Genomic DNA, 18,129 nt, shown 5'->3' on the forward strand with positions numbered 1-18,129 from the left:
TTTGTGTCCTTAATTTGAGAAAGGGCTATCCTACACAAAAAACGTCACATTTGTTTATGTTGTATATTTAAAAAGCTTGTTTTTTTATTATTGTTATCATGTAAATTTGGAGTGTTTATGTTGTGTGTACTCTGGTGTTTTGTCTTTGTGTGGGCATTGCTTTTACACTCACTATAATCTTATTATTATTGCCCACAATTTCTGGGGAGTCATTGTCCACTGTGCAGCCTTTATACCACCTTAACTGTACAATTTACTGTAACAAAGAGGATTTTAATAGCTGAAATAAATTGTTCTACTTACATTATACAATTTAATAACATATTGTATACAATTAGGATATTTACAATATGCTCCTAAAAAGTATTTTCCACAATACCACTGTATTTAAATGGGGAAGTTCTGTGGGATTTTTCTCCTACTGCACAAAATTTCCTTTGGCTAAAACTTATGATAGATATTCTTGGACTATAATTCGGCTCAAGTCTAAACAATTTTAGAAGCACTGCAATATAAATCTCATCAGAGATCACTAACATCAGCAGTAGCAGTAAACATCAGCATATCTTTAAAACAGCTGTGGACCTGTGTTGTTTTTGCTGAACCCTCAAATGTCTGCTGGTAACAATGATCAAACCTGACATACCTGTCTCTCAGTATTAATTGTCAAGGCCTCGAAAGAGTTCCATTCGATGAAGCATCTGTGACTCCAATGGATGATAAAATGGACCTAACTTTTATTTCTGATGTCTCTAATACCTGTACGCTAAATTGATGAACGTGTAATGTAATGTAATGTAATGTCAACAACAGAACACGTTTAGGCTAGCAGGTTGTTACAAATTATGTACACTTTAGCATCTCACAGAAAGATTTTTCATGCAGTCACTAGCTTGAAGGCTATAAGGACTTTTTAGTTTTTGTTACTTTATTGCAGAGGTGTAAAGTGTACCTGAAACCATACTTGAGTAAAAGTACAGATACTTTACAGTGAAAATGACTCCATTACAAATTACAAGTCACCAATTCCAGTATGACTTGAGTAAAAGTCTTAGAGTATCTGATTTTAACAGTAGGCTACTTAAGTATGTTACTCATACTAAATGTAGACTCAAAGATGCACTAGTCCTCAACACCTAAGAGACATGCCAGTCAAAAACAAGAAACAGTTAATTTGTGAAGAGAGAAATCACATTTATTTTCAAAGCCTACTTGCACTGTACGTGCTGGTTTCATCCTCATCTCATAAATTAAAAACCTGCGATTCAGCAGCTACCTGCTAATGCACGTGTAAAGTAGCTTTGTTGACAAGAGCAATAACGCACAAGATATAGTACCTTAAATGCCCTGTAGATGGCGATATCACTTCTTTTGTAGCAGAATAAACAATGCTATCTCACAACAACAAGTGAGTACGAGGTGGCTAATTCGTACGATTTGTCTAAACCCCAGTGATGGGTAGGTTTAGTGGCGGGGTCAGGGGTAGGTCATTCATACGAATTAGCCACCTCGTAAAATACGTACGAATAGCCGTGAGATCGGGTTGGAATAAACTGCTGCAGAAAAGGTTAGGTGCCATGCAAAATGTAACAAGTAATTGCAATACTGTTCATAAATGTGTTGGAGTAAAGAGTTGGCCTATATAATTATTCAAAAATGTAAAAGTTGCTAATATCTTGATACTGAGTAAAACTCCAAAGTAGCCAAAAAGATAATTAAGTATAGTAACAAACTTCATTTACTCAAATACTTTACACACACTGAAATGAATTTCTGATGGACAGATAGCCCTCTTTTAATTTGATGGGGGAAGGTTAAAGCTCTGTGCACCACTGAACCCAACAAAACACAGCCTTTTGAAATGACAGGTCATGGAATGTTCAATTGCCAGAACAGGATTGAAATATTGGAAATCCATATGCTGCTTATTTTTAGATTGGCATAGTACTGCATGTACTGTACTTTACAAACTCAGTGATCACATTTACATGCACATGCATTGATGCATATTTTTGCTCAATCGTACGTATTTTACGAGTTGCCCAATGCGTATGAATTCGTATGAATGACCTACCCCTGACCCGCCCCTAAACCTACCCATCAGATAGCGTTGTTAATTCTCATTCAACATGATACAGAATTAAGTATCAGATTATAATAATCAGATTAATACAATGTCTTATTCAGATTTCTAGAAACTGGGAATATTAATCGGTTATGTATTTACAAGACACACTATACAAAATTTGAATATGACCAAATTGTTAAATGCATGTTAACGTGGTCATGACAGTGGATTTCCTCATCCATCCATCAACCAATAAACAGCTATCTATGTATTTCTGACACCATTAGGAAAAAAAATATTATTATTATCTTCAGGCTATAATAAATTCCCACTGTGTACAAAATATATTTTTCACCATCTTAATAAATGTATTAATTGTAGATTTGAAGTGTCAGTAATTCTGAGCATTATGAGTTTAGATGCTCATTCTCAGGTTCTGGTAACCTTTACTGCAGATAAATACAGTCTGCAGTCAGAGAAGCCCAGAGAGCTGATTTTATTTCAACACAGTGATAAGTGTAGTCAGCATAACAAAGCCCGGGAAATGAAATGGCTGTTGTAATTTAGCTAGTGCTAGCACAGGCCCAGCGTCACTAAGCTTAGCTTTGAAGTCAGGTTTGGCAAAAGCAGCCATGTGGAGGTAAACTGATAAGAAGACAGGTTTAATTAAATGTGAGATCAGTAATCAACATTGCACACTGCAAGAGGAAAAGATCAATGATGTCAGTCTGTGATGTCATTGCAAATAAAATGGCACAATGTGATGATTAAAGGGATGGTTTGCAGTAAAATCAACCTAGGGTCCTTTTGTGCATTCCTGGAATGAGGCTTTGTTACACTACATCCTTATGCATCGCTTTCTGCCAGGACTTTTACGGGCTTTTACGAAATCACTGAAGTGACCTCGACGTGCGGGTTAGCAGTAGCATTAGCCGTCAGGCAAGTGTTATTTAAATAAACTCCTGATGTAGTTTACAAACTTTCCAATGCCTCGTTTTATGAGTACAGAACCTATTTGTACTATAGAAGTTTGGTACCATTGTGGGCATTGTTAGTGGGGTAATTTACCAGATACAACTTTGGATCCATTAGCGCCTGCACTAAGCCATTCGGCTGATATCTCTAAATAAGCTCTAATTTTAATGATGTTCGACCATTGGGGGGGGACCATCCCTTTAATACATGCAATATATTAAAGTTTTTAGTGTAGTGGTTTTTAATGAGTAAATAAAGGTCCGTAGTCAACTTTAATTATAAAAATATTCATGTTTTGTTATACATGGTCATACCTCAAATGTAAAGCCGAACAACATGAGGAAAAAAGAAAAATGTGTATCTTTTAAAACATTTTTTTTAATAATATTGTGAATCTCGACTCACAAGAGTCCAATATTTCCACATATTTCCACTGTCCTCACTCTCATATTTCAGCCAGTGAATCGGTGAGGAACATTTTTAATCGAGTATAGTTCTCACGATAATTCGTTTTTTATTTTGTGCAAAGAGACTCCTGAGAGGACCCTAAGCAATCAGGAAGAGGTTCAATCTCTGATGTGCCTCATGTGGTTTCCATCAGACCTACAAAAGCATCCAAAATTTCAACCCATCAATTTTAGTAAATGTGTATACAGAGATAGCGTAGGCCGACTAAGTGTTTGAGGCAAGAGTATAGTCAAATATTTATCGCTGAAGATTGAATGATTGAAAATAATGGCAGTAACAGGTTCAGAACAACACGAGGGTGAGAACTAGCCCTGTATCAACTCATAATATAATAACAAAGCATAATGTTATAACGGCACATAATGTAATAAGTATTACATTATCAATGTAATAAAAGGTTAATAATGTAATATTTTCTTAAAACGTAATACAATTTTTTTAGCTCATAATGCAATAAAATGTTTTCACATAATGTAATTGGTTATTGTATGAAAAAACTTATTACATTATGAACACACTGTAGCAACTTATAATGTAATCACAGTTCATAAGACAATACCAGCACATATAATAATGTATATACATTATAGATAAAGTCAAACAATGTTTACAATATAATAATTATCGGTTACGCTTTATTTTAACGTGATGTACATTGTACTTAATCAAGTAAGTACTGAGTAATATTAATTAACTACATGTGCTTATTACAGAGTTACGGTTAGGGTTTGGTATAGGTTTAGGGTCAGTTGTAATTATGCATAACTTACTGTTATTACTAGAGTAAGTACATGTAGTAACGTGTAACTACTTCACCTTAAAATAAAGTGCTACCTAATTATCTTTCAACATACTAAATTTGAGCACATTGTAAAATCAACATTTTCATAAAACTAGTACTAATTCTGTGATAATGAAATGCTCCATCATTTTGAGTTACTTGGACCCAGAAACACATTTTTAGTTGTATGCACTAAATAAAAAAATAAAGTTTCTAAAAAGTTCTACTTTTTGAAGTATAAGTTTTAATAATGTTTGAGATATAGTCATGATATAATAGTCATTTAAATGGTTGTCATAAAAACTTGCTTATAGTTTACAAAAATGTATAATTTTTGTGTCACAATTTTCTATAGAGACGTTTTTGATTTTTCTAGATAACGAATTAACTAAAGACATGTCCGAGTCTTCCTGAGGTAAAAGGTAACAAGCTCTTCACAATTCACAGTTTTTTACTTTTGCTATATTGATACTGTGATTTCTTTTTACAACATAGGCTATACTTTGTACACAGTGTTGGTATTGTACACTGTCATTTAATAGTACTTATACATTTTTGTTGTCAAATTGAAAAACATTTAACATTCTCTTTTAACTACCGCCTACAAGTGTATTTGGCATATGTATATTTAAAGGGATAATTCACTTTGAAATAAAATGTTGGTATGTTTTAGCTTACCTCAAGGGCATCCAAGATGTAGGTGTCTTTTTTTCCGCAGTAGTTTCAATTTTGATATTTTTAAGTCAAACCGTTCTTGTCTGTCAGTCATATAATGCAGGTCTATGGTCACCACCTCAAAGAGCATGCACAGAGAAGTCCAAATTAAACAATTCCCCATCGTAAGTACACATTGATGGCCTAAGACACGAAACGAGCGGTTTGTGTGAGAAAACGAACAGTATTTATATCGTTATTACCTCTTGAACACAGCCACGTCCAAATGATCTGAGGGCGCGCGCGCATCCTGGTGTGTGACGTGTACGCAGACTGGTACATAGATATATACACTAGATGTCGCCTTGTCTACGGCAGTTCATTGGAACGAATGTCTTTAAGGTGACATAGTGTATATATCTATGCACCAGTGGTGCATCTTTGAGGTGGTGACCATAGACCTGCATTATATGACTGACAGACAAGAACGGTTTGACCTAAAAATATCAAAATTGAAACTACTGCGGAAAAAAAGACACCTACATCTTGGATGCCCTTGAGGTAAGCTAAAACATACCAAAATTTAATTTCAAAGTGAACTATCCCTTTAAGAAGTACAATAATAGTAGAAATATCAACATCAATAATAATACTAGTAGTAATAATAATGCCACGGCAGATGAGGGAAATGGGATGAGGAAGCAGGATCTAAATGCTAAATCCATAATATTTATTGATAACACAAAACAAAGAAGATAATCCAAAACAGGAGAAATAGCAGGAGCAAACGTGTGCAATCAACACAAGACAAAGAACTGAACAAACTGAGGGCCATATATATATACACACAGTTTACTTTACTTTAAAATTTAGTAAACCTGTTGCCTTAAAATTATTAAGTAAATAAACGTCATGCTTAATCGAAAAAATTAAGTTATGTGGAATTTTCAAGGTCACATAACCTTAATTTTTCAATTAAACATTATGTTTATTTACTTAATAATTTTAAGGCAACGGGTTTTCTAAAAAAAATTTCTGTTCATCATAGCTATTGACATATCATAAGACTCCTTATAGAAGCAAGATTGCATTACTCCTTTTTTTAAAGTACAGCCATGCATTTCTGCTCTCACCATAATATATATTCAGGGTTACGTACTCTACAGATTCATCAATAATTTGATAATTTGATGTTGAGTTCATTAACTATTCATCATATGGCTACTTATGCAAGAGCTGAAGTCAAATCTAAGATAAAGTCCTGGCATTTAGATATATGCAGGAATCTAGTATCTATATATCCATATCAGGTTATGTAATGCTGTCCAGGTTGTCACGTGTCAGATTTTCATCTATAGATTATATTATGACACGTGCGCTTGCCTGGAGTTACTTCAGTGCACCAAAATGTGTCTTCTTAAATCTTTACATGCCAAGAACTACTGGGAATTTTGTAAATATAATGTGAAATAATAGTACTTAGGAATGTATTTAATAATAAAATCTCTAATTTGTCTGAAAGAGAGGATGAGCACAATGATTTTACAGTAATACATGTGTTGACTGAAAACAACTGTTGAGTGTTTGTTTGGATGGCAGTGCTAATTGATTTGAGAGCACTGTGTAAAAATAGAAATGTGTAAAATATATCCAGGACTATGTGAAAATAAATCTTATAAAACAGATTCTTCCGACTGCAAATTCTGATTGGATAAAGCAGTTGATAAATGCCGGTACATACACACCGATCACCATACACTCTATATTAATGCTCAGCAGCTGTTAACAACCAACAGTTAGACTAATGAACTATATTTCTTGTCTGAAAAAAAACTTTTATTTCAATTATTAGTGGTGTTTTAGTGTATAACTTGTCCTACAACATGTGGTACTGGCATGAATTATACCTCAAATCATGCAGCTTGTTGAGGTGTGCTATTACTTTTCTATGCAATTGACATACGATTTTGAATTAAAAACTATATTGAATTGAAACTATATATTTTATGTTTATTGCAAAATATGCAAATTAAATTCACAAATATATACGTTTTTTAGGAGGGAGACTGACTCTTACATCATTCGTGGTGCTTAGGAGCGAGTGGGCATTAAAGTGTTCTTTTGGCATGAATTTCTAATTGCAATTCTCTGATTGGTAGAGATTTATCTGCAGAATCATGGGTAATATGCAAACGCATATAACATCGATTAACAACCTCATAGCTCACTGCAGGTCTTAAAGACTTAAAGGTTTATGTATAGCTAAAATGATGCCACAAAGATTTGCATGTGCAGGTTTTAGATTTAAAAGGGTAAAAAAAAAAAAAAAGATCTGCAGCTTTTTTTCTTTCTTTTTTATAAGTGTGATTCATGTGTTGTGAAACTGCAGCTTCATGTTAATCCAAAAATAATTATGATCTTTAAAAAATGTGTTCATCATAAATCATATTTAAGTTATTGTTTAAAATCAATTCCCTTATGGAGGGACCCAATGCAATGCATTACAGAGATTTTACCACAGTGAAGGGAGTTTTACCTTTTCTTTGTGTTGTGTCAAAGACCTCCTTTTATCTGTGGAAAAATCATTGCGGTGCACAGAATGAATTATTGATTCACTTTGACAAATAAAAAGGACTGGGATTATGACTTATGGTGAGCATAAAGAAATGATCATTGATCATGTGTAATTAGAGTTATAGCTTGTTATAGCAATGTCATATTGCTTGTGCTGCAGTCAGAGCTCCATTCAAACACATTAAAGTGAGTTTACATACTTTTTGTGGCAGATCGTGAGCTTTCAGGCACAGACAGAAATTGGTATATCTTGTAGGCTGGTGTTGAGCATCTCTGATATTATACAGTTAGCCATATTTCAAGATCCATCTTTAGATTACAGTTCCATCACAGCAGTCGCATCAGCCGCAGTGTTCTGCAGATTTTTGACACCATCATTACACGAAAAAAAAAACGTATTCACTAAGGGTATGTTACAAAACAGCAATGTACTAGTAAAAAAAGTACAGACGTTTTTCACTTCCGTTTTTCCGCATACAGACGACAACGTTTTCAAAACAATCCCGATTGACACAGATCCACGAAAACGACTAATAATGCTTTAATATTCATGCCAGGTCAGTTGGTGATACCACTTTGTAAAGAAACACTATGCACCTATAGACTGAACACATAATACGCATGAGCGTGAATTCACCATTTTCACAAATTCGTGTTTTTATAGTTTACACGGAGACGATAACGGTATCATTTTCAAAAGCTTGCACTTTGAAACTCATTTTCAAAAGTTTTGGTTTTCATGCCCCCAAAAGGTCATTGTCATCATGCAAATGAACGACAAAAACACTTAAAAAGTTTTCTATTCTAGTTGAAAAGGCCCCTAAACGACCCCTAAAAGTCACAAAACAAAACAAGGAACCAGTGACATGAGTTAAGTGTTACCAAAATTAATATTTCCCCTCATTTAATCAAGCAACGCAGCAGATTTGAAATGCAGGTCACACCAGCTCACTTTCATCATGGTGTTAATTTCCAGTAGTGTGTCTTGACAGGGTTCTGATTTACAGTGTTTACCATTTCTTCTCAGATATTTCATCTGGCCCCACTGAGTATGATTTATTCATATCATATTTCATCAAGTCTTTCAAAAATGAGCCATATTTACATGTGAAGGAAGTGTATTTATGCAGAAAATAACACCAGACGTTCTCGAACTCCAGGCAGATTCTCAAAAATGAAATGGAACCTAATAAGTGACTCATTTTGAAAGATATAGGTAGCAGTTCTGCATTTCATTCACACAAAGCACATGTTTATGTTGCTAAAGTATAGTACGTAGCATTTACATTTTTCTGTCATGACCACCTGACCCAAGAAAAACATTGAACGTGACTTAAAAATAAGGGAGGGGGGACTACTAAAATAAAACATTGGACATTAACTGGATTTACATCATTTCATGTTCATGCAACTTTTTCTTTAGAATAATGCATTTTTATATATAAAAAAAACATATACAGATGAAACATAAATATTGTGTAAAATCCTCATAAGTTAGATTGAATAAAGTACATATATAATCAAATTAAAGACCCTTTCTTTGTCTTGGATGCAATAAAGCCAAAAGCATTTATCTTAGAGGGCTGCATTATGCCTTCACCTGAGGAGTGCTTGTGATGTCTTAAAATTCACCCTAAGAGTTTGTATAAACCTCAGTTAGGTGAGCAAAATGAAATGAATTTAGTATTTATTTGCATATTATTGCTGAAAGCACAGCTTTCACACAATCAAAAAACAATTATTTTGTTAGATGAGTCTGAAAATGGAACCACTGAGGCCGAATCCTCAATTGAAAACTAAATCGAAAAGCCTGTTTGGTCTGTTGAAGGTTTTTTCTCTCTTAGAAGTAACAAATTCTAGATTGTTTCCTTGCATTTAAATTAAATTCAGAATAGAAGAGTAATTTTATTATTTAAAGTGGAGACCAGGCCAAGTTGTCACACTTTTTACTCCAGTGAATATTTCTCAAGGTGGGGTTATTTTTATATATATATATATACATACACACACATACACACACATATATATATAAAGAAAAAATATGCTGTCATATTGGAACACAATTCAACCTTTCAGTTAAAATGTACCTTAATTATTCTATGTATCATTAATGTTGAGACTTTTCTAAATGTTTGTCAGTTTGGTTTTATTTTTGTTAGCAAGAGCTATTAACAAAATAAGAGGATATTGGAGTTTTGATTTGAAGAATAGAATTCACAACTCTCAAATATTATGAAATGCCCCATGTAACAACTAGCCCCAGCAGAGACTGACATACCATCCCCATGACCTGAAGGTGAATTATCACCAAAGAAGAGTTTATAATTCTTCATCATATCCTGATGACGATCGTGTTGAGGTGTCATGCGGCTCTTTTGCTTGGCTCTGTTTTTATGCGCATATAGCTCAGCAGGAGCTGTCAGAATTGGTAACCAGGCCCCTGTGCTGAGGTTGAAGATTGTATATCCTCAGTGTACTCATCATCATGTCACAGGAGTGGCTCGGGCTGGACTTTGGTTATGTAATGCGGCTGCACATTTATTTATTGGTTTGCATGGCGTGCGTGACATAAGCTGGTTTAAGGGCTCTGAGCTGTGTCATTCTCAGTGTGGGGTATATTATTCAGCTGTGATCAGCATTTGAGTTTACAGGCACGTGTTTGCAGTGTGGCGAGAGAGAGAGAGAGAGAGAGAGAGAGAGAGAGAGAGAGAGAGAGAGAGAGAGAGAGAGAGAGAGAGAGAGAGAGGCTATGCTGCAAGATGACTGCATTTTGGACACAACTGACCCTTCACAACTTTACTGTAAAAAATATAGTTGCAACATTTTGTTTTACCTAAATTTACAGTAAAAAAAGACATAATTCAATAACTGAAATAATGTTAATATAACAATATACTTTGACAACCATCACAAAATGAATAAAAATTTCATCACAAGTAGCTTTTCCACAGGCTGAGGTAAATACTAATATAGAGAACATGTTATACACCATTGTGTGTGTGTGTGTGTGTGTGTGTGTGTGTGTGTGTGTGTGTGTGTGTGTGTGTGTGTGTGTGTGTGTGTGTGTGTGTGTGTGTGTGTGTGTGTGTGTGTGTGTGTCAAACTTCAGATTGCTCCATGTAAACTATCACTAATTGTATTGTAAATCACTCACAGCCTGCTATTTACTTTCATACTATAAATAAATTTGAATATTTTTATTGATATTTAACACTGCTGTTCACTGTAAAAAATGGGTACCTGTGTTTGTTATTTTAAAGTTGGGAAGGCAATTTGTTTTATAAGCACTTTTTGTTATACTTTATTTATAAGCACATTTGTTATACTTGTTGAAACTCTCTTCGCATCCTGATAGCAATCAATAATAGAATAGTCTATAGAATAGAATAGAATGGTCTAAATATTAAGACACGTACATATATCTTCCGTGGAAGTCACAGGACCAAAAAATGATCGTCCAATCATTTCATTCGGTCCGAATACGCGGTCCTACCTGCCTGTCAACATATGTATTTCCACACTTCCGCACACTTGCTCGCGCAGACATCACACGTCATCACGTAAACAAACAGCAGTCATCTTCACAGTTCCTCCTGAACCAAAACAACGAGCTTTACTGCTAAAATGGATCACAGATTTTTATGACATCACCGCGGACTTCAGCTTCTCATCACATCTTCTGTCTAATCCAATGCTCTCAAGAATCTACAGCCCCCCATGCTATAAATACCACCTGGCCAAAGCGACCGTTGACACGTCACGGGGTATAGGGGTTGGAGATGTGAGATCTGTTGCTCAAACACTCAAGTTTTATTAAGTTTTTCAACTGTATGTTGGTTAAGAATGAATTGGCTAGAATTTATTCACACCTCTACTATTGAATCCAACGTATTATCAGCGCTCGGATTCGCTTCCATGGTGCTGAAGGTATGACTCGCAGTCTATGAGGTAAACTAAACGCTATTGGCTATTTGAAAAGAGGGAGGAGCCAATCAATTTGTCCCACCTTAGCTTCCTGTTTCAGTGGAAATTACGTCAACGCATCATACAATGTGGGCCTTTAAGTGTCTATTTCTACCAGATATGAAGGTTTCATGTCATGTATGAATTATTTTTATTTTATTGATGAACATAATATCCCTAAAGCCATTGTGCTTTATGAAATTTCATAACTTTCACCAGGCCCAGAAAAAAAACCCCCAAATCTGCAGACTTTTGCTATATTTTCTGTACCAAGTTTGAGGAAAAAATCTACTGAATACACTATGTGAAAGTGCCAATGAATCGAAAGCAGTGGCAGATCTTTTCTTCCTTTACTGTCAAGCGCCTAGGAAACAAGATCTGTCATTTATTGATCCACATCGTCTCCAGCTAAAAGAAAATCCTAATCCATTATTCAAGATCCTATAATCGTCCTGGCCATAATCTGTTCTGCCTTTCGGCCTTCAGGAAAGTGATATCATGTCATCAAATCTAACTGAAGAACAACTTTTAACCGACTGCAGTTTGAATTCTCATTATAATGAGCAATTGGCAGTTGCTATATAGTTTATTCAGTTAGTACTGCACACTGGCAGTGTATGCCACCATACTCTACAACTGTGGATAGCTCAAAGTATTATCAAATTAGCCAAAATACTTGATAAAAAAACAGTCAAGGTCCAAGGTATGTGTAGATGTTTGTAAATGAAAAGGTTTTCTAATTCTACTGAAATCTGTGGATCTTTCTGCATTCCAGATGGATCTGCTTTTTGCGCTCAGTAATTTCAAAGTACCTGTGATTCTTATTATTTGTATATTGCACACTTTAATATTTGTCATGTGCTTTGTGAGAGAGCTCCTATTAAATGAATATGGCAATGAGACTCATGCACTACTGATCATACCATCTGCACCTTTTTTCCTGACCTGTTTACTACTGTTATTCATAATCCCTGCTGGCATCATATTGCCAAATATGCTTAAACACTGCAAAAGCATTTGTTTATTTCTCTCTGAGCTGTGCCATCTGTTGCCTTTGCAGGACGACAGCATCTTAAAGGAATTTGATATCAGCGATCATGTGAAAGAGGGCTTTGAGAAAGCAGACCCGTCGCAGTTCGAGCTGCTCAAGGTGTTGGGTCAAGGCTCCTATGGAAAGGTGAGCTTTAAAAATGCTGCGTCTGATTTATCCTCTGTGTGTTACTGTTATGATTGCAGACTGCTTCCGATAACTAAGATTATGTGTGCCATTTGTTTGGAATTAATTTTGTTAATGCAAGTGGTGTTCAGGTTTGGGGTAATGGATGTAAAACCCTTTTCTGTGTCCTTATAAACCTTTCAGTTGACCTGAGTGTACTTTGGGATGGGAAAAGGTTTAGAAAGAGAGGATCAGTTGTTGCAGGATTTACATTACATAGTTTTAAATTATTATCTCGTGTCCCAAAACTGAAATTTCCTGCCTGTTCTAAAACCTAAGCTTCATGTAGGCAGCATTAAAGAGACATCATAATGACACTCTCGACACAAAGGCCTTGCAATAAGATAGGCCGCATAATCAGAGATACCTTTGGAGAAAATTTAAGTCAGCATCGCATCTATTTTTAAGCAGAAAAGGCGGTGGACAACATGAGAAATGTTGATTATGAATATACTTATAATTCATACAATACTGAAAAAATGTTTACCTAATATTTAAGCATTTTGCTTTGTAGAATACTGCATTGTTAGCAACATGCTAATGCAAAATTCCATTGAAATCAATTGTGAGTTGAGTCGTCTGCTATTTGCTTCCTATCTAGAATGTTTCAAATTGATCACTCATGTTCCATTTTAATTAGGATGTTGCCTTAGCTCACTAGTTTTTGGATGAAAAAAAATCTTCATTCAGTCAGTATTTACTCCCATTTAATCCCAAACCTGTTTTTTTTTTCTTCTTCTATGAACACAAAATATGTCAGGCATGTTCAAAATTGGAAAAATGACACAACAAAGTATCATACGACACATTTTCTAACACCATGTCCTGACCAGACAAGACTTGACACCACAAACGTGATAAAAGGTATCTTTTCTGATTTTGTTAATCATAGTTTTTGTCCTAAACACAGTCTTGATGTGAATATATTTGTTGCATATTTTGATACGCAACAAATCTGTTTTAGAAACGGTTTCTATTTCTGTGACTTTGCAGCTGGAAAAACGACGTATAAATTATGACATGATAATCTCAGGTACTGATTATGTGCTTTATTAAAATGTTTAATGTAAGTTTGAATGTCATTTTGCGTGATCTTTATATCCATACTGAAAGCGATAATTGATAATTCACCTCAGACCAAAAAGGTTCAAACTGTGAAGTGTGAACTCAATGTGAACAAACAATATATTTAATGACAAAGATTGTATCAGTCACCCATTATGTTTTTTAATAATAATATGTATTAATTTGATTATGCACTACCCATTTCTTTGAGAGCGCAGTGCTCTTGCAGAGAGACTCCACCCACACACTCTTCTGATTACCTGTGATTTATGATTGATTTTCACGAGTTCACACTTACATAATCAGATAGAGAGAAGGTTATGCGTATTTGCCGTGCTGTCCGAGAGGAGGGCTCCGAAATCGGAATTTGGCCCGAACCCAGAGTACCCCAGGCTGGGATAGGAATAGTTAGTAGTTAGGAGTGAGGAGATGGTGTGGTGGAGGGATGCTGAAAAACTGTTGTGGGACAGATATGTCTTCTGTATATATACCTCCAGAGTTGATTAACTGAACGTGTTCTTCCCATGCTAATTTGGTTGATTATCTGAACGTGCTCCTCCCGAACTTTGTTGATTAAACATCATTTGTCGTGTCTCATAGTTGTGTCGCACCTGGTGTGGACATATAAATTGCTTATCACTGGAATCTTATCACATCACATGAGGTTAGGACATGGTGTAAGTCTTCAGAACCAATATGATACCTTTGTGCAGAGCTTGAAGTGGAAAAAATAAAGTGCTCCCCCCACAAATCTTTGCTTCACAAAGATAACAAAATCTTATGTTATGTTCAGATAACATAATATTTTGAGTTTCTGTTGAATAAACAGTTTGTATCAACTCCATTTTTTTGTTTAAATGAACTCAAAATTTTAAGGCAACCAGTTAAGACTACTTTAATTTAAACCAGCAAATCATTTATACAGTGTGATTGTGTCTTTTATCATTTCTTTGCATGATGTTAATCTAATGCCACATAAACATTAATACGTTTTAATTAAAAAATTACATTTTCAAATGAAAATAACTATTTCTAAAGAGTCTGTACATTCTGTTTCCACTTGAAGAAAACAGTAGTGTGATGAGGGGTGAACGCTGCAACATGTGAGAAGTGCCGTAATCGTACACAAGTGAGGGTATGCTACAGCTTAAAATACCAGTGCATACCGGCCCACTTCGAGCTCTGTCTTTGTGTGAAGAAGACTGTTAACATTTAAATTCTGGCTTCACACTGTGAGCAGCTTAGAACAGAGCAGGAATATTACCCCCCCCCCCCCCCCCCCCCCCCCCCCCCACACACACACAAAAAAAAATGTGTCTGTCAGTCTTCACACAAAGCTGTCACATGGCTGAAGACAACTTCAGATGTACTGTCATGTTATAGATTTTTATATTTCCCTCTTTTTGGATCTTCACAGCCCCTGGACACAGACTTAGATGTGAATATTATGGGGTGTTGACCTTACTTTTCATTTACAGGTGTTCTTGGTGAGAAAAATCAAAGGTTCAGATACAGGACAACTCTATGCCATGAAGGTCTTAAAAAAGGCAACACTAAAAGGTAAAAGATACTTCAGCCTTTTTATTGTGATCTGAATAATGATTTCTACCCTATAATTTGTGTGCCTTACATTTGTCGATCTCTTCCTGGCATGTGCTGATGTAAAACCTGCAGTTATTATTTCAGCTCAGCATGACATCTAACCTGTGAGTCATAGCTAAGCTGCTAGGAGGTCTGCAAGTGCTCTCTGGTTGATTTTTAAAGGGTGTCTGAATCATCAAATTGTTTAACATGGGAAAAAGGTCCCACTCAGACAGCCAGGTGATTTTTCGGAATTAATGGTTTTTCAGTAGGGTATCCATATGTATCCATAACAGCTTCCCTGGAAGAGAGAAAATGAATTAATCTCAGAAATGAACTAAGCAGATACACCTGAAGTCTTATGCAGCTAACTGACTTTCCTCATCATTTACTGTATTCATTTTTGTGATTCATCCCTTTGTTTTTACACAACGAACACAAATTTAAGCAGTTATCGTAGTGATTCACAATGCTCAGTTTGGAGTGGTAATCTATTTCACAACCTGTTCACAACCCACATAACTTATTCACTCAATGTAACCATGGTTACTTACTAAAGTCTTTGCTCTCAGCGGAGGATGTTGTGCAAGTTCTTCATGTACTTGTGAATGAAAATAACAGTATTAGTGACTGTGGCACCTCACTGTCAGACCACAGCAATGCTGCAGCTGTTAAATAAGGCAAACCATTCAGAGTAAAGCATCCTGTGTGAATACAACATCCATCATGCTGCTTTTGTTTTGAGACTTGTCAAAGATTTGTAGTTAAGTCCTGCAGGCTTAAAGGTGAAGTATGTATTTTTAGATGTTAAAATGTGCTGAGAACTGTGAAAACTACTATGTGAGTATTACGGTGACCGGGAGGGGACATGTTCGGTTCACTTAGTTTTGTCGTGGCCACAACATATAAACTCTTGGGAACGTGATATTAAGTCGTGGGAACGTCATAATATCTCGTGGGCACGAGATCGTATGTTGAGCGAACGACATCCGTTTCTCGTGGCCACGGCTTAAGCGTATGCCATCCGTTTCTTGTGTCTACCAGTTTTATAACATGTGGGAACCTAATCTTCACACGCGATACAGGCTCCTCCTTTTACCCCGGTCATAATTTACTTTGTTATTTGTTCATTTAAGTTTCTCATAATTTGTTTTTGTTTATTGTCTAAAACAGGACTTTATTTGTGACCCGAGTATTTCATTCAAGCCAGCAAATTTCAGACGAAAAAGCCCATTCAACTTAAGAATGCGCTTCAGGTGTCTTTCACTTATGTCTTAATGCCAGAGACCGCACTATATATTTATATGACATTCCTAATTCAAAGTAAAATTTTATTTCATCAGTCATCTCCATCTCCGACTGCTGTATATGGTTACAGTAGTGACCGGTGTGGTACCCTCAACATAACTCGTGGCCACGAGAAATAGATGTCGTTCTCTCAAAATATGAAGTTGTGGCCACGAGAAAAATATATCGTTCCCTCAACATATGATCTCAAGACCACGATTTATTATCACGTTCCCACGACTTAATATGACGTTCACACAAATTAATATCTCATGGCAACAACATATTATCACGTTCCCACAAGTTTATATGTTGTGGCCACGACAAAACTAAGTGAACCGAACATGTCCCCTCCCGGTCACCGTAGAGTATTTCATTCATGTAAACATTGACTTTATAAAGCTAACAAGGCTGGTTGTTTGAGTGTCCAGCCTGACACGGTGGCAATGGCTCATCAAATGGCTGTCTGGAGTCGGATTGCATGTGTGGCACAACAATAACAGATGTGTTTGAAACCTGTCATTCATTTTGTAATAATTTTTCTTTGGTGATGCTAGTGGAACAAAAACTACACACTTCACTGTTCAGATTACTGTATAACTCTGACTTTTTTTTATGAGAAAAAATCTTTCTTACACTGCCAACCAAAGTCCCTTTTTAAGTCCCTTTTGAATTGTATCTGGCACAGAGCATTTACATTACATTTTCATTTAATCATTTAGCAGACGCTTTTATTCGAAGGGACTTACAAATGAGGAGAACAATAGAAGCAATCAAATCAACAAAAGGGCAACAATATGTAAGTGCTGTGACTAGTCCCAGTTAATCTAGCACAGTAAACGTAGCATTTAAAAATAAATAAAAGTAATAGATAGGTAGAAATTGAAATAGAAATAGAATAGAATAGAATAGAATAGCTTGGAACAGACCAGGTAAAGACCCGTGAAAGTGATTTAGTGCCTCTTTGGGATGGCATCAGAAGGTGCCGTTCACTTGCAGAATGCAAGCTTCTGGAGGGCACATTGAATTAGTGAGTTTAGGTATAGGGCTGCAGAGCCAGTGGTTGTTCTGTAGGCGAACGTCAGTGTCTTGAATTTGATGCGAGCGGCTATTGGGAACCAGTGTAAATTGATGGAGAGGTGTGACATACGCTCTCTTCGGCTTGTTAAAGACAACTCTCGCTGCTGCATTCTGGATCAGTTGCAGATGTTTGACAGTGGATGCTGGAAGGCCTGCTAAGAGGGCATTACAATAGTCCAGTCTGGATAGAACAAGAGCTTGGACAAGGAGTTGTGTAGCATGCACCAATAGAAAGGGTCTGATCTTCCTAATGTTGTATTAGGCAAATCTGTAAGACTGGGCAGTTCTAGCAATGTTGTCTGTGAAGCTTCATGGAATGGGTTTCCATGGCCGAGCATCTGCATTTAGGCCTCACATCACCAAGTACAATGCCAAGTGTCGGATGGAGAAGTGTAAAACACTGGAGTCTGGAGTAGT

At 36.0% G+C, this 18,129-nt stretch overlaps 1 protein-coding gene across 1 annotated transcript in view; it reads left to right on the top strand.

Annotated features, from left to right (window-relative positions):
* Positions 1-18,129, top strand: part of rps6ka2 (ribosomal protein S6 kinase, polypeptide 2) — a 61,676-nt gene that overhangs the window by 997 nt on the left and 42,550 nt on the right. Inside the window, exons 2-3 of the mRNA XM_082154469.1 lie at positions 12,544-12,660; positions 15,243-15,324. Coding sequence (XP_082010595.1) covers positions 12,544-12,660; positions 15,243-15,324 — 199 coding nt within the window. The remainder of the gene's footprint in view (positions 1-12,543; positions 12,661-15,242; positions 15,325-18,129) is intronic.

Source organism: Leuciscus leuciscus, assembly GCF_965113295.1.
Source record: "Leuciscus leuciscus genome assembly, chromosome: 22".
Lineage (NCBI taxonomy): Eukaryota > Metazoa > Chordata > Actinopteri > Cypriniformes > Leuciscidae > Leuciscus > Leuciscus leuciscus.